Genomic DNA, 12,692 nt, shown 5'->3' on the forward strand with positions numbered 1-12,692 from the left:
ACGGCAGTACTTAATGCAGCTGGTGGCCACATCAGATACTGACTGTTACTTTTTTGACCCCCCCCAATAGTTCAGGGACACAAGCGTGGTCTAAGCGTATTCTCTTACATTGCTGTCTATAGCTAGGTTTCCATCCAATTGGCAACAGATTTTCATGCATACAGTTGAAGTCGGAAGTTCGCATACACCTTAGCCAAATACATTTAAACTCAGTTTCACAATTCTTGACATTTAATCCTTGTAAAAAATCCGTGTCTTAGGTCAGTTAGGATCACCACTTTATTTTAAGAATGTGAAATGTCAGAAAAATAGTGGAATGATTTATTTCAGCTTTTTATTTCTTTCATCACATTCTCAGTGGGTCAGAAGTTCACATACACTCAATTAGTATTTGGTAGCATTTCCTTTAAATTGTTTAGCTTGGATCAAAGGCTTCGGGTAGCCTTCCACAAGCTTCCCACAATAAGTTAGGTAAATTTTGGCCCATTCCTCCTGACAGAGCTGGTGTAACTGAGTCAGGTTTGTAGGCCTCCTTGCTCGCACATGCTTTTTCAGTTCTGCCCACAAGTTTTGTAGAAGGTTGAGGTCAGAGCTTGTGATGGCCACTCCAATACCTTGACTTTGTTGTCCTTAAGCCATTTTGCCACAACTTTGGAAGTATGCTTGGGGTCATTGTCCATTTGGAAGACCCATTTGCGACCAAGCTTTAACTTCCTGACTGATGTCTTTGGATGTTGCTTGAATATATCCACATAATTTTTCTTCCACATGATGCCATCTATTTTGTGAAGTGAACCAGTCCCTCCTGCAGCAAAGCACCCCCACATGAGGCTGCCACCCTCGTGCTTCACAGTTGGGATGGTGTTCTTTGGCTTGCAAACATCCCCTTTTTCCTCCAAACGTAACGATGGTCATTATGGCAAAACAGTTCTAATTTTGTTTCATCAGACCAGAGGAAATTTCTCCAAAAAGTATTTCCTATGTCGGCATTTGCAAACCATAGTCTTGCTTTTTTATGGAGGTTTTGGAGCAGTGGCTTCTTCCTTGCTGAGCGGCCTTTTAGGTTATGTTGATATAGGACTCGTTTTACTGTGGATATAGAAATGTTTGTACCTGTTTCCTTCAGCATCTTCACAAAGTCCTTTGCTGTTGTTCTGGGATTGATTTGCACTTTTCGCACCAAAGTACGTTCATCTGTAGGAGACAGAACGTGTCTCCTTCCTGAGCGGTTTGACGGCTGCGTGGTCCCATGGTGTTTATACCTGTGTACTATTGTTTGTACATGTTACGCACGCCTCTTGGAGGGAACGCAACACCCTGCTACACTCAACTCCCCGTGGAGTGGAAGAGGTATGTGATTGTAGGTGCGGGTAAGGATGACAGAGGCAGGGAATATTAGTTTACTGGGAATTTATTTCCTTAACACGGTAATGTGGGGAAAAGGGGCTGGACGGAACCAAAGAAAGTTAGTCCTCTCTCCTACCTACCTAACCTTAACACCACCTGGCGCACAAACCAAACTACAGGGGGTGGTCCGCCCAAGTCTTACTTAGTATGTAGTCTGTCTATGCACACTATGGGTATATGTATGCCCGCAGGCCTCTTGCCTAAGCACTCACAAGGTGCCTTACCCTTCCCCTGGGAACAAAAACAGAATAATTACTAACATAAAGTGAACAATTTCAATAATCAAAAACACAGTCCTTGACAAACATACCTTAGCAGGACTAGCTACAAAATACTTTACAAAACCTGTCTCTGAGCAACAACCAACACAGGACATCAAAGAAGCTTTCTCTCCTAACAATGGAACACTGGCTTTTGTAAAGCTGGAGAAGGAGTTTGTAATTGCAGACAGCTGTATCTGACGAAAGGGTGGGGTCAGCTCCAATCGTTGATGGGGCCGACCAATCAGCTGCTTGGGGGATCCAGGAAGCCATCCTGAAAATATATACATACAGACCCACAACACAGAAACTGTGGAACGTAACAGTACAGATGAACATGGTACCTTCAGCCGTTTGGAAATTTCTCCCAAGGATGAACCAGACTTATGGAGGTGTACAATTTTTTTCTGAGGTCTTAGCTGATTTCTTATGATTTTCCCATGATGTCAAGCAAAGAGGCACTGAGTTTGAAGGTAGGCCTTGAAATACATCCACAGGTACACCTCCAATTGACTCAAATTATGTCAATTAGCCTATCAGAAGCTTCTAAAGCCATGACATCATTTTCTGGAATTTTCCAAGCTGTTTAAAGAGTCAACATAGTGTATGTAAACTTCTGACCCACTGGAATTGTGATACAGTGAATTATAAGAAATAATCTGTCTGTAAACAATAGTTGGAAAAATGACTTGTGTCATGCACAAAGTAGATGTCCTAACCGACTTGCCAAAACTATAGATTGTTAACAAGAAATTTGTGGAGTGGTTTAAAGATGAGTTTTAATGACTCCAACATAAGTGTATGTAAACTTCCGACTTAAACTGTACAAAAATGTGCATATGGTTTTTATGCAGATTTTCCCATGAGAGATGTTTCCATCAAATTGACTGGTTCAAATTGCATTTTATTGGTCACATACACATGGTTAGCAGATGTTATTGCGAGTGTCGCAATATGTTGCAGATAAAAGGCTAAGTATGATGACTTAGTGTACAGAAAAATACCTTTTGCGGTTAAATTCCCATGTACCGAATAAAACAAGTTAAAATATTGCGTTATATAGCGAGTGTGCGCTCTAGCCAACAGCGCTATCTAGAGAGCACGTATAGCCTACATAAGATTATTAGTATGGACAAACTTCAGCCAGCACCGATTATCACGTCCCCAGAATAAGACCATCGATATTTATTGGAAAGGAGCATCAAGCTCATCACCATGTACTTTCACCACCCTGTGAAGTTTATAACTTATTTCATCTGTAGCCTAATGAACTGCATGGTTTCCTGAGTCGTAGTGAGAGGACTACACTACATGCCATTGTGTGAATCCAAGTTTACTTCGATACAGTGGCGGTTCTAGACCATTTCAACTGGGGGGGCAACCTGGGGCCAGTTACATTAGACATGGTTGTCATATCGTTTTGCATGTGGTACGATACTGTTGTGTTCCGCCTAAAGCCGTCCGTCTAGAAAATGTGTGGGTTAAATTAGTGTTCCGTGTTGCCACTGTCTAATAACGGATGTAAAAAAAGAACGATAGCAAAATGTGTTATGTAAAAATAATTTCATACTCTACATTTAGGGGGGCCACAAGGGGGTCCAAAATGGTTACAGGGGCACTGACCCCCCCCTAGAACCGCTAGTGCTTCGATATAATGGTTATTCTGTCAATATTTGCCCATAAAAGCTTTTCCACCGACATTTCTCGCAAATGTCATTTTACCAAATAAAAAATATCCCACCGTTTCTAGCTTATTTTGTTTTCTCGACATTTGGAAAGTTTGCCGAAAGAGTTTTTGTTTCCATCAGGCCTGTAATAAAAAAATATATATATCCAACATGTACTTTACTGGCATAAAGGTTTGCTCCTTTCTGGGGTTTTCCAGGTGGTTCCAGTGTCGTACCTGCGTTTCAGCACCAGTCCAATTCTACACAGAGACCGCCTCTCTGCTATTCCTCTGGGCATGGTCCTTACTTTCACTGTTCACCTCCATGCTAACACCGGAGAGGTCCTTCACAGTCACAACTCCCTGCTCACGTTCACCACCAACAGGCAAGTTCACACTTCTTAGTTCTGGTTAATTATGGTTGCTTTATGTGCATTTCCCTAAAGGTATTCATTTTCAGGTTACAAAGGACCCTACAATAATACTATTTTGTGCAGATTTGAAAGTCAAATGAATTGACCACTTAATAAAGTTAACTTGTACTTGAGATATGAAGGTACAGGATTCAGAATGTGTACTAATTGGGGAAGAAAATGCAAACAGGAAGGGGAAAAGCAGCAAGGCAGACAATTAAGATGGGATGGTAGGGTTCAAGGGCTGTTACCTGTGTTGACCAAGGCTGTGGAGCCATCATTTTGTCATCATGAGCTGGAAAAGTAGTGCCAAAGCTGCTCTCGGAGGGATCTGTTGGCGCAAACTCTTCCATCTTTCCTCAAACTAATGTCTCTCCATTGCCTTTACCAGTGGAACAGAACATTTTAATTTAACACTTAAATCTCTTAGAATGCATTTATTCAATCAGTTCTTGTAGCCCCTCAGCAAAGTAAACATTGTAAATAGTGACTCCCTGCCTAGTATTGATTTTCACAATTACATTTTAATGCTCTGTATGGGGTGTACTTTTTTATGATATTGACCCGTACCGGACATTGACATATGTAGAAGTGGAAACACTGGGATTCATCTGTGTTTTGCTGTTTGAGTACAACACAAAGTATGTCTGTGTGATTGTGACTGCACGTTGCACAGCCACAGTCTGTTTATCCGAATGCTGCAGCAGTACAACTACAGTAAACGAGTGCACCATGGCACCCACAAGAGTCTAAGCCGGGGGAGGGGGGAGATGCTACTGAACTATATGGCATTGTTTTAAAGTCATACCAAGGATCATTTTGCTATTAGATTTTGAATTTTAAGACACCTTGAAGTATCAAAAAAAGATATACAAAAGTTATTTGATGACATCATTTTGGGCCTTGCTGCTATTAGCCAATACAAACGCATTGAATAACAGATAGTCTCCCCCCCCCCCCCCCCCCCAAATAAAATAAAATTCAAAGAAAGGTTGTTCTGAAGTGTCTGTCCTATATCTGAGAGGCAGAAGACAGATCAGGAAACATATATTATTTTTCTCCATGTATTTAACCCCTTATTTTTGGCACTAAACAGTCTCCATATATTCAGACGAGTCTTGTGAGGCCTGTTGATGTCCTAGAGCAAAACAACTGACGTGTTTGTGAGAATCTCATCTTTCCACAGAGGGGTTATTTTAGTGTGTAGTCCAAACTGTTTGGACACTACAGACAGAAGTTGGCAGATTGGCTGCACCGACTTCAGACGAGTCCCAAGACGCTTCGAGGTCTTAGCATCTTTCCATAGATGGGTCATAATAATTTGTAGGCCAAACAGTTGGGACGCTACAGACGATTTTGTGAGAAGACTGATTTTTGGGACGTCTCATGGTCTGACAAGCACCGCTCTAGCTCTGTCACCTTTCACCACAGATGCAGAAGTGTTACATAGGCGGATGCATCCAATGCAGATATCTCTAGCTTAAACTGACAGATTGTTATGGGGTTGTTTTTATTGTGCTAATTAGATTTCTGTGGCGGCTTGGACATCGACCATAGTTTTTAAAAGCCAACACCTCTCTCCCAAAGTTCACAACATGAATTTAGCTGGCTGATACTTAGTAAGATGGTGCCGGCAGACATGACAGCTCTGCTTCTAGCTCCTAAGCAACTTTGCAGTATTGTTTTTTTTGCGTGTTATTTATTACATTATTAGCCCAGTACGCTTTTTGTGTTATTACATAAGTAATAACTTTTGGATATCAGAGGGGCGGTAACCAGCATTAGGACCAGGAATACTACTTTCCCGAATTGAATCCTTTGTTCACACACCCCCCAGGGCAATTGAACTTATCCCAGAGGCTGCTCCACGACGCCGGCTTTGAAGAGGTTTTCGGAGTGGACTTCTAGTCTGACTCAGGAGGCGTGCACACCATCCACCGCTTCAGAGTATATTACTCGCTAATGTTCAGTCCCAGGACAAATAAAGTAGACGAGCTCAGGGCGAGGATCTCCTTCCAGAGAGACATCAGGGACAGTAACATACTCTGTTTCACAGAATCATGGCTCTCTCCAGATATACTATCCCCATCCATACAGCCAGCTGGGTTCTCAGTACATTGCATACAAGAATGAAGGGCGGTGGTGTATGTTTCATGATTAAGTACTCATGGTGTGATTATGATATCTTATAGAAACTCAAGTCATTTTGTTCACCTGACCTAGAATACCTCGCAATCAATTGCCGACTGTATTACCTCCCAAGAGAATTCTTTGGTTATAGTTACAGCCATGGATATTCCCCCTCAAGCCGATACCACTATGGCCGTCAAACAACTGCATTGGTCTATTCAATGCTGGTCTGACAAATCGGAATCCTTGCTTCAAGATTGTTTTGATCACATGGACTGGGATATGTTCTCGTATAATAACATGGATGTATACATGGACACGATGACTGAGTTTATCAGGAAGTGTATAGGGGATGTTGTCCCCACTGTGACTATTAAAATCTACCCAGACCAGAAGTTGACGATCTGAAATGGTCCACCCACACAGACGGTGTGGTGAATAAGGCGCAACAGTGCCTCTTCAACCTCAGGAGGCTGAATAACTTTGGCTTGGCCCCTAAGACCTCACAAACTTTTACAGATGCACAATTGAAAGAATCCTGTCGGGCTGTATCACCGCCTGGTACGGCAACTGCACCGCCTGCAACCGCAGGACTCTCCAGAAGGTGGTGCGGTCTGCCCACCGCAAGCTGGGGCCAGGAGACAGAAACAGTTTTTCAATCTCAAGGCCATCAGACTGTTAAATAGCCATCACTAGCTGGCTACCACCCAGTTACTCAACCCTGCACCTTAGAGGCTGCTGCCCTATATACATAGACATGGAATCACTGGTCACTTTAATAACGTTTATGTACTGCTTTACTCATTTCATATGTATGTACTGTATTTTATTCTACTGTATTTTAGTCAATGCCACTCTGAAATTGCTTGTCCTACTATTTACTTTTCTTATTTCCAGTATTCGACTTTTAGATTTCTGTGTATTGTTGTGAATTGTTAGATATTGCTGCACTGTTGGAGCTAGGAACACAATCATTTCTCTACACCCGTTATAACATCTGCTAAATATATGTATGTGATCAATAAAAGTAGATTTGATTCCCATTTCAGAGTGAGTTGTTTCCACCTGAGCTAAAGAATAGGTGAGGGTGAAGAGGGGAGGCTGTGCTGCTCAGCCCTGCTAGGGACTCCCTCATTCGCTTGCACAATAAATTGATTCCATTATTTTGTTCTCAAAGTGCTGACAGACTATAGAAGAGATGTGTCCAAATAAGAGTAAGTAAGATGGTGGGGTAATAAGGAGCTCTGACTGTGATTGGGGCCCTATAGGGTCACAGGAGAGTCACTTCTGGTCTTGTGTCCAGGCAGAGGTAGTTGATTACTGGTTATACCAACCAAACTCATGTTGACCATTCGCTCTCCTGTCTGTCTGTAGGGATGACCTGGTGCAGGTTGGCCGAGGCCCATGTAACAACAGTCTGACTGTGCGGACGGTCAACATCGGGCTCACCCTGCTGGCCGTGTGGGACGAGGAGAATACGGGGATGGCTGACTACCTGGCGCTGCCAGTCCAGCATGCTATCCACCCAGAGGACGCCACGATGCTGGTGGTGGGAGATGTGGTTTGCCTGAGTACCCAGCACCTCAGCCCCCAAGGTGAGACGTCAGAGAGAGGTTAATGTGGTGTTGTAAAATAACATGCACTGTTACTAGTAGTACAACCAAGGTGCATGAAATGACGGAGGCTTATCTACGAAAGATGTTCAGACTATTTTGGATTGAAATGTATGTTTCATTGGATCGATTGGTTCTTTTGATGTTGCATCTTTAGTATGTTAATGAGATAATGATAATTTTTGCAATTTACTTTGTTTATTTTGTTCTATTTCTAGATTTTTTTCAAAGCTAGAAATAAGAATGTTTAGTGGAGGTTTGCAAACATTACCATTGTCAGCCCTGAGTGAAGCAGTGTGAAGTATAAGACAGTCTTTTAAATGAAGTGTGAATATTCTAGTTGGGAGCGTTGAGCTTTGTGTAATGTATCAGCTCTTCTCTCTTCCCTACAGGTGTACCGGGTACCTGGAGCTCATCATCCACTGGCGTGCTGCAGGTGGACTCTAAAACGGGCGTGGGCGTGGCCAGAGATGCAGGCACCGCCACTGTCTACTATGAGATCACTGGCCTGCTGAAGACCTACAGAGAGGTACTATACTTGTTTTATACATTAGCTATGGAGGTAAGGTGATATCTCCATCAAAACTGACACCATGCGGATGCATCACAAACACTTATCTCATCACCATCATGATCACAAAGACCGCTTTGTGTAAGGTAGCCTAGTGGTTAGAGCGTTGGGCCAGGTAGCCTAGTGGTTAGAGCGTTGGGCCAGGTAGACTAGTGGTTAGAGCGTTGGGCCAGTAACCGAAAGGTTGCTAGATCGAGTCCCGAGCTGACAAGGTAAAAAAAAACACTGTTCTCCAGGCGCCGAAGACGTGGATGTCGATTAAGACAGTCCCCTGCACCTCTCTGATTCAGAAGGGTTGTGTTAAATGTGGATGACACATTTAAGTTGAATGCATTCAATTGTACAACTGACTAGGTATCCCCCTTTCCCTTTCCCACTAGTGTAGATGTTGTGTAATGTGTGTGATGCCCCTCCCTTTATGTGGCGATTCTCTGCAGAGCGACATGACGCAGGCAGCATGGTAAGGATTCATTACTAGCCCAGCCTTCCTCTCTGAGATTGAGCTCTCTCTCTCACACAAACACAGAGAGAGTCTGTCTGTCTGTCTCTTCCAGGCAGCTCCCTCCTTCTGGCTACTACAGGCCTTTTGTGCATTTACATATGAATCTTTCCCAATTAGCAGGGAGTGAATGGCTGAGGAGGATCCGTGTGGATTAGATGGATGCTATCTGTTTGAGTAGATAACTCAGTAATGACATTTTAAAGGAGAATGACTCTGAATGGAGATGTTAACAGATACCATGTTGCTGTACTGAACACTGAAATGAATATACACAGCTGTTCACTTGCGTTGTGGGAATTGGCCTATATGGATAGGGCTAAATTGAAATGTTTCTTACAGACCATATGAAAAGCATGGTAGGAATTAAAAGGGAACAGTTTGGAGATTATGGAAAATTATTAGACAGTAGAGGACCAAAGTGTGTACCAGTTCCTAAGTAATTTCAATGCACTTTTATGACTCAAAGAAGTCTATAAGGTGCTTTTTTTGAGTCCTAGCTCTGCCATTTGGGAACTCCAGCAAGCACACTTATAGTTTTTTGGTTTGGAATACAACCCCTACATCCCGGCCATCACACAATGTTTTTTTACTCAATTTAAAAACAGACCATTTATAAATCACAATCTGGGTCAGGTGGGCATCATTTGAAATCCTATTCATGATTAGCTAAGTTAAAAAATATAATCTTAGTGTTAGGCTTTTACAAGGCAATTCAGAGAAACAGATCGTCATTTTGGTGCACATAGGAGCCATGACTCCATTCAGGTGCGTGTTCCACTGCAAATTTTCTTCACAATGGACAAATGGGCTCATTCTGTTCAGAACAACCCAGGGTATGTCATCTTGTAACTGTACATCAAACGTAGTGATCATAAGCGTTGACACATTTGGACTCGCGGGTGTTTGGATTTTGAATGACATCAAAGCGTTATTTACTGTATTAGAATCCTCCACGTCTCATCTTTCAAAATATACTGCTCAAAAAAATAAAGGGAACACTTAAACAACACATCCTAGATCTGAATGAAAGAAATAATCTTATTAAATACTTTTTTCTTCACATAGTTGAATGTGCTGACAACAAAATCGCACAGAAATAATCAATGGAAATCCAATTTATCAACCCATGGAGGTATGGATTTGGAGTCACACTCAAAACTAAAGTGGAAAACCACACTACAGGCTGATCCAACTTTGATGTAATGTCCTTAAAACAAGTCAAAATGAGGCTCAGTAGTGTGTGTGGCCTCCACGTGCCTGTATGACCTCCCTACAACGCCTGGGCATGCTCCTGATGAGGTGGCGGATGGTCTCCTGAGGGATCTCCTCCCAGACCTGGACTAAAGCATCCGCCAACTCCTGGACAGTCTGTGGTGCAACGTGGTGTTGGTGGATGGAGTGAGACATGATGTCCCAGATGTGCTCAATTGGATTCAGGTCTGGGGAACGGGTGGGCCAGTCCATAGCATCAATGCCTTCCTCTTGCAGGAACTGCTGACACACTCCAGCCACATGAGGTCTAGCATTGTCTTGCATTAGGAGGAACCCAGGGCCAACCGCACCAGCATATGGTCTCACAAGGGGTCTGAGGATCTCATCTCGGTACCTAATGGCAGTCAGGCTACCTCTGGCGAGCACATGGAGGGCTGTGTGGCCCCCCAAAGAAATGCCACCCCACACCATGACTGACCCACCGCCAAACCGGTCATGCTGGAGGATGTTTCAGGCAGCAGAACGTTCTCCACGGCATCTCCAGACACTGTCACGTCTGTCACGTGCTCAGTGTGAACCTGCTTTCATCTGTGAAGAGCACAGGGCGCCAGTGGCGAATTTGCCAATCTTGGTGTTCTCTGGCAAATGCCAAACACCCTGCACGGTGTTGGGCTGTAAGCACAACCCCCACCTGTGGACGTCGGGCCCTCATACCACCCTCATGGAGTCTGTTTCTGACCGTTTGAGCAGACACATGCACATTTGTGGCCTGCTGGAGGTCATTTTGCAGGGCTTTGGCAGTGCTTCTCCTGCTCCTCCTTGCACAAAGGCGGAGGTAGCGGTCCTGCTGCTGGGTTGTTGCCCTCCTACGGCCTCCTCCACGTCTCCTGATGTACTGGCCTGTCTCCTGGTAGCGCCTCCATGCTCTGGACACTACGCTGACAGACACAGCAAACCTTCTTGCCACAGCTCGCATTGATGTGCCATCCTGGATGAGCTGCACTACCTGAGCCACTTGTGTGGGTTGTAGACTCCGTCTCATGCTACCACTAGAGTGAAAGCACCGCCAGCATTCAAAAGTGACCAAAACATCAGCCAGGAAGCATAGGAACTGAGAAGTGGTCTGTGGTCCCCACCTGCAGAACCACTCCTTTATTGGGGGTGTCTTGCTAATTGCCTATAATTTCCACCTGTTGTCTATTCCATTTGCACAACAGCATGTGAAATGTATTGTCAATCAGTGTTGCTTCCTAAGTGGACAGTTTGATTTCACAGAAGTGTGATTGACTTGGAGTTACATTGTGTTGTTTAAGTGCTCCCTTTATTTTTTTGAGCAGTGTATATCGAGTCCTCTTCAGTTACAGCAACCCTCACTCAGACAACAACAAATGTGCAAAAGTTGCCCAACTAGCTTGAGGGATGGGAGCAACCTGTCGTGCGTGGTGATCAAGTTCAGAACAGCTGTCAGTCAAAACCCATACAGTGCTGTGAGGTGCAGAGCCTGAGCTCTGTCATGTATAGCATGTTACTGTACAGTCATTGCATTCCAATTTAGCCATTTATCAGTGTTCAAATCTGCCATTTTCTACCAGTATACTGGTACGAGTGTAAAGGGCCACATCACAGGATAGGTGAGGCAACTCCTGGAATCGCTTTTACCAGCCCTGTTCCTTTGTCATTGCATTGAGATGCACCCCAAGAGATGCCAGTGTTGTGCCTCCCTGTGTGTTTGTGCCAGGTAGTGGTGGAAGGGCCCACCAGGACAGCGGTGAGGGGGGACAAGGACACCAGGGTGCTGCTCACCACCAGAGAGGGAGGGAACAACCTCATAGGGTCCTGTTCCTCGGCCCAGACTGCGTCTATCGCCCTGCTGCACCCAGAGACCTCCGTCAGCTGCCTTCTGAGCTTCACCAGTGACGCTGTCGAGTTCTCCGCACACAACGTCTACCTCACAAACACCAGCTTCGATCCCAGCACCGGTAGGACCTGTTAGGGCTCAAGAATGATGTGGTAAATGTTGGCCAATATGTTCACTGGATGGTCTTTGCTCTAAGTTTCAGTTTACTTCTATATAATGGATATGACCTTCACATCATTAACCTTCCATTAGATCCAATGAAAATGCATGCAGAGATTTACTAAACCCACAGTGGACCAGCTGGGGTGGGTGTGTGTGTGGAGTGCACCAGGGGCTGTTGTGGCAAAGAGGGCAAGGAAGTAGTGTTTACGAGGGAATAATCAATACCTGTAACTCTCATGAAATGAATTCACTGAAGGCCATAAACTGTGTAGGGATAATATAGTCAGCTGAATGGGCTCCCTTTCTCCAAACAGCTGATAACGGGGGTAGGCCTAATTGTGTTAGCATCTGGGAACGTGTTGTGGTTGTAGAGGACAAGCATACTCTTTAAAAAGTAGGCATCCATGAACATTGAAGTCTTGAAATGAGACTGTTGACGTCACTTTCTCTTTAGACCCTTAGACTTGTGCACACATTAGACTGGTTTGTAATTCTATATCTCCTCCTTCCAGGCTTCTACTCCTGCTCTCTGACATTGCAGCCTCTGAGTGACCAGCAGACCCGGGTGCTGAGCCTGTCCATGACCAGCCTGTTGGTGAGTGCTGGGGTGAAGGGCAGTGCTTTCTCTGGGGAGCAGGTCTGTGCCAGGCTGCCTGTGGAGACCGGCCTGTATTCTGACCAGACGGAGCTGCTGCTCAGCAACCTGCAGCCCAGCGCAGAGCTCACCGTCTACGGCCCCGCCTCAGCACTCGACAGCCTGAAGGTCAATCAACTTTCATATAAAGTACCTTTGACATGGGTCTCATCACACTTTAGAGAAGGAGATAAAAATGGAGAAGGGAAATGAATGATGAGGGATGTAAAACATTTGGTACTGGATGTTAATTCTCTATAACCC

General features: G+C 44.3%; 1 protein-coding gene across 8 annotated transcripts in view; it reads left to right on the forward strand.

Annotated features, from left to right (window-relative positions):
- LOC106566759 (nuclear pore membrane glycoprotein 210) overlaps positions 1 to 12,692 on the forward strand; it is a 50,116-nt gene that overhangs the window by 30,472 nt on the left and 6,952 nt on the right. For all 8 annotated transcript variants that reach the window (XR_001319935.2, XR_006758516.1, XR_006758515.1 and 5 more), the window contains 5 exons: positions 3,553 to 3,719; positions 7,251 to 7,471; positions 7,882 to 8,018; positions 11,513 to 11,753; positions 12,307 to 12,557. Coding sequence is in view for 5 of the 8 variants with exons in the window: in XM_014135123.2 (XP_013990598.2) it covers positions 3,553 to 3,719; positions 7,251 to 7,471; positions 7,882 to 8,018; positions 11,513 to 11,753; positions 12,307 to 12,557 (1,017 nt within the window). In the remaining 3 variants the exon portion in view is untranslated. The remainder of the gene's footprint in view (positions 1 to 3,552; positions 3,720 to 7,250; positions 7,472 to 7,881; positions 8,019 to 11,512; positions 11,754 to 12,306; positions 12,558 to 12,692) is intronic.

This window comes from Salmo salar, chromosome ssa13 (genome assembly GCF_905237065.1).
Source record: "Salmo salar chromosome ssa13, Ssal_v3.1, whole genome shotgun sequence".
In the NCBI taxonomy this organism is placed as follows: Eukaryota; Metazoa; Chordata; class Actinopteri; order Salmoniformes; family Salmonidae; genus Salmo; species Salmo salar.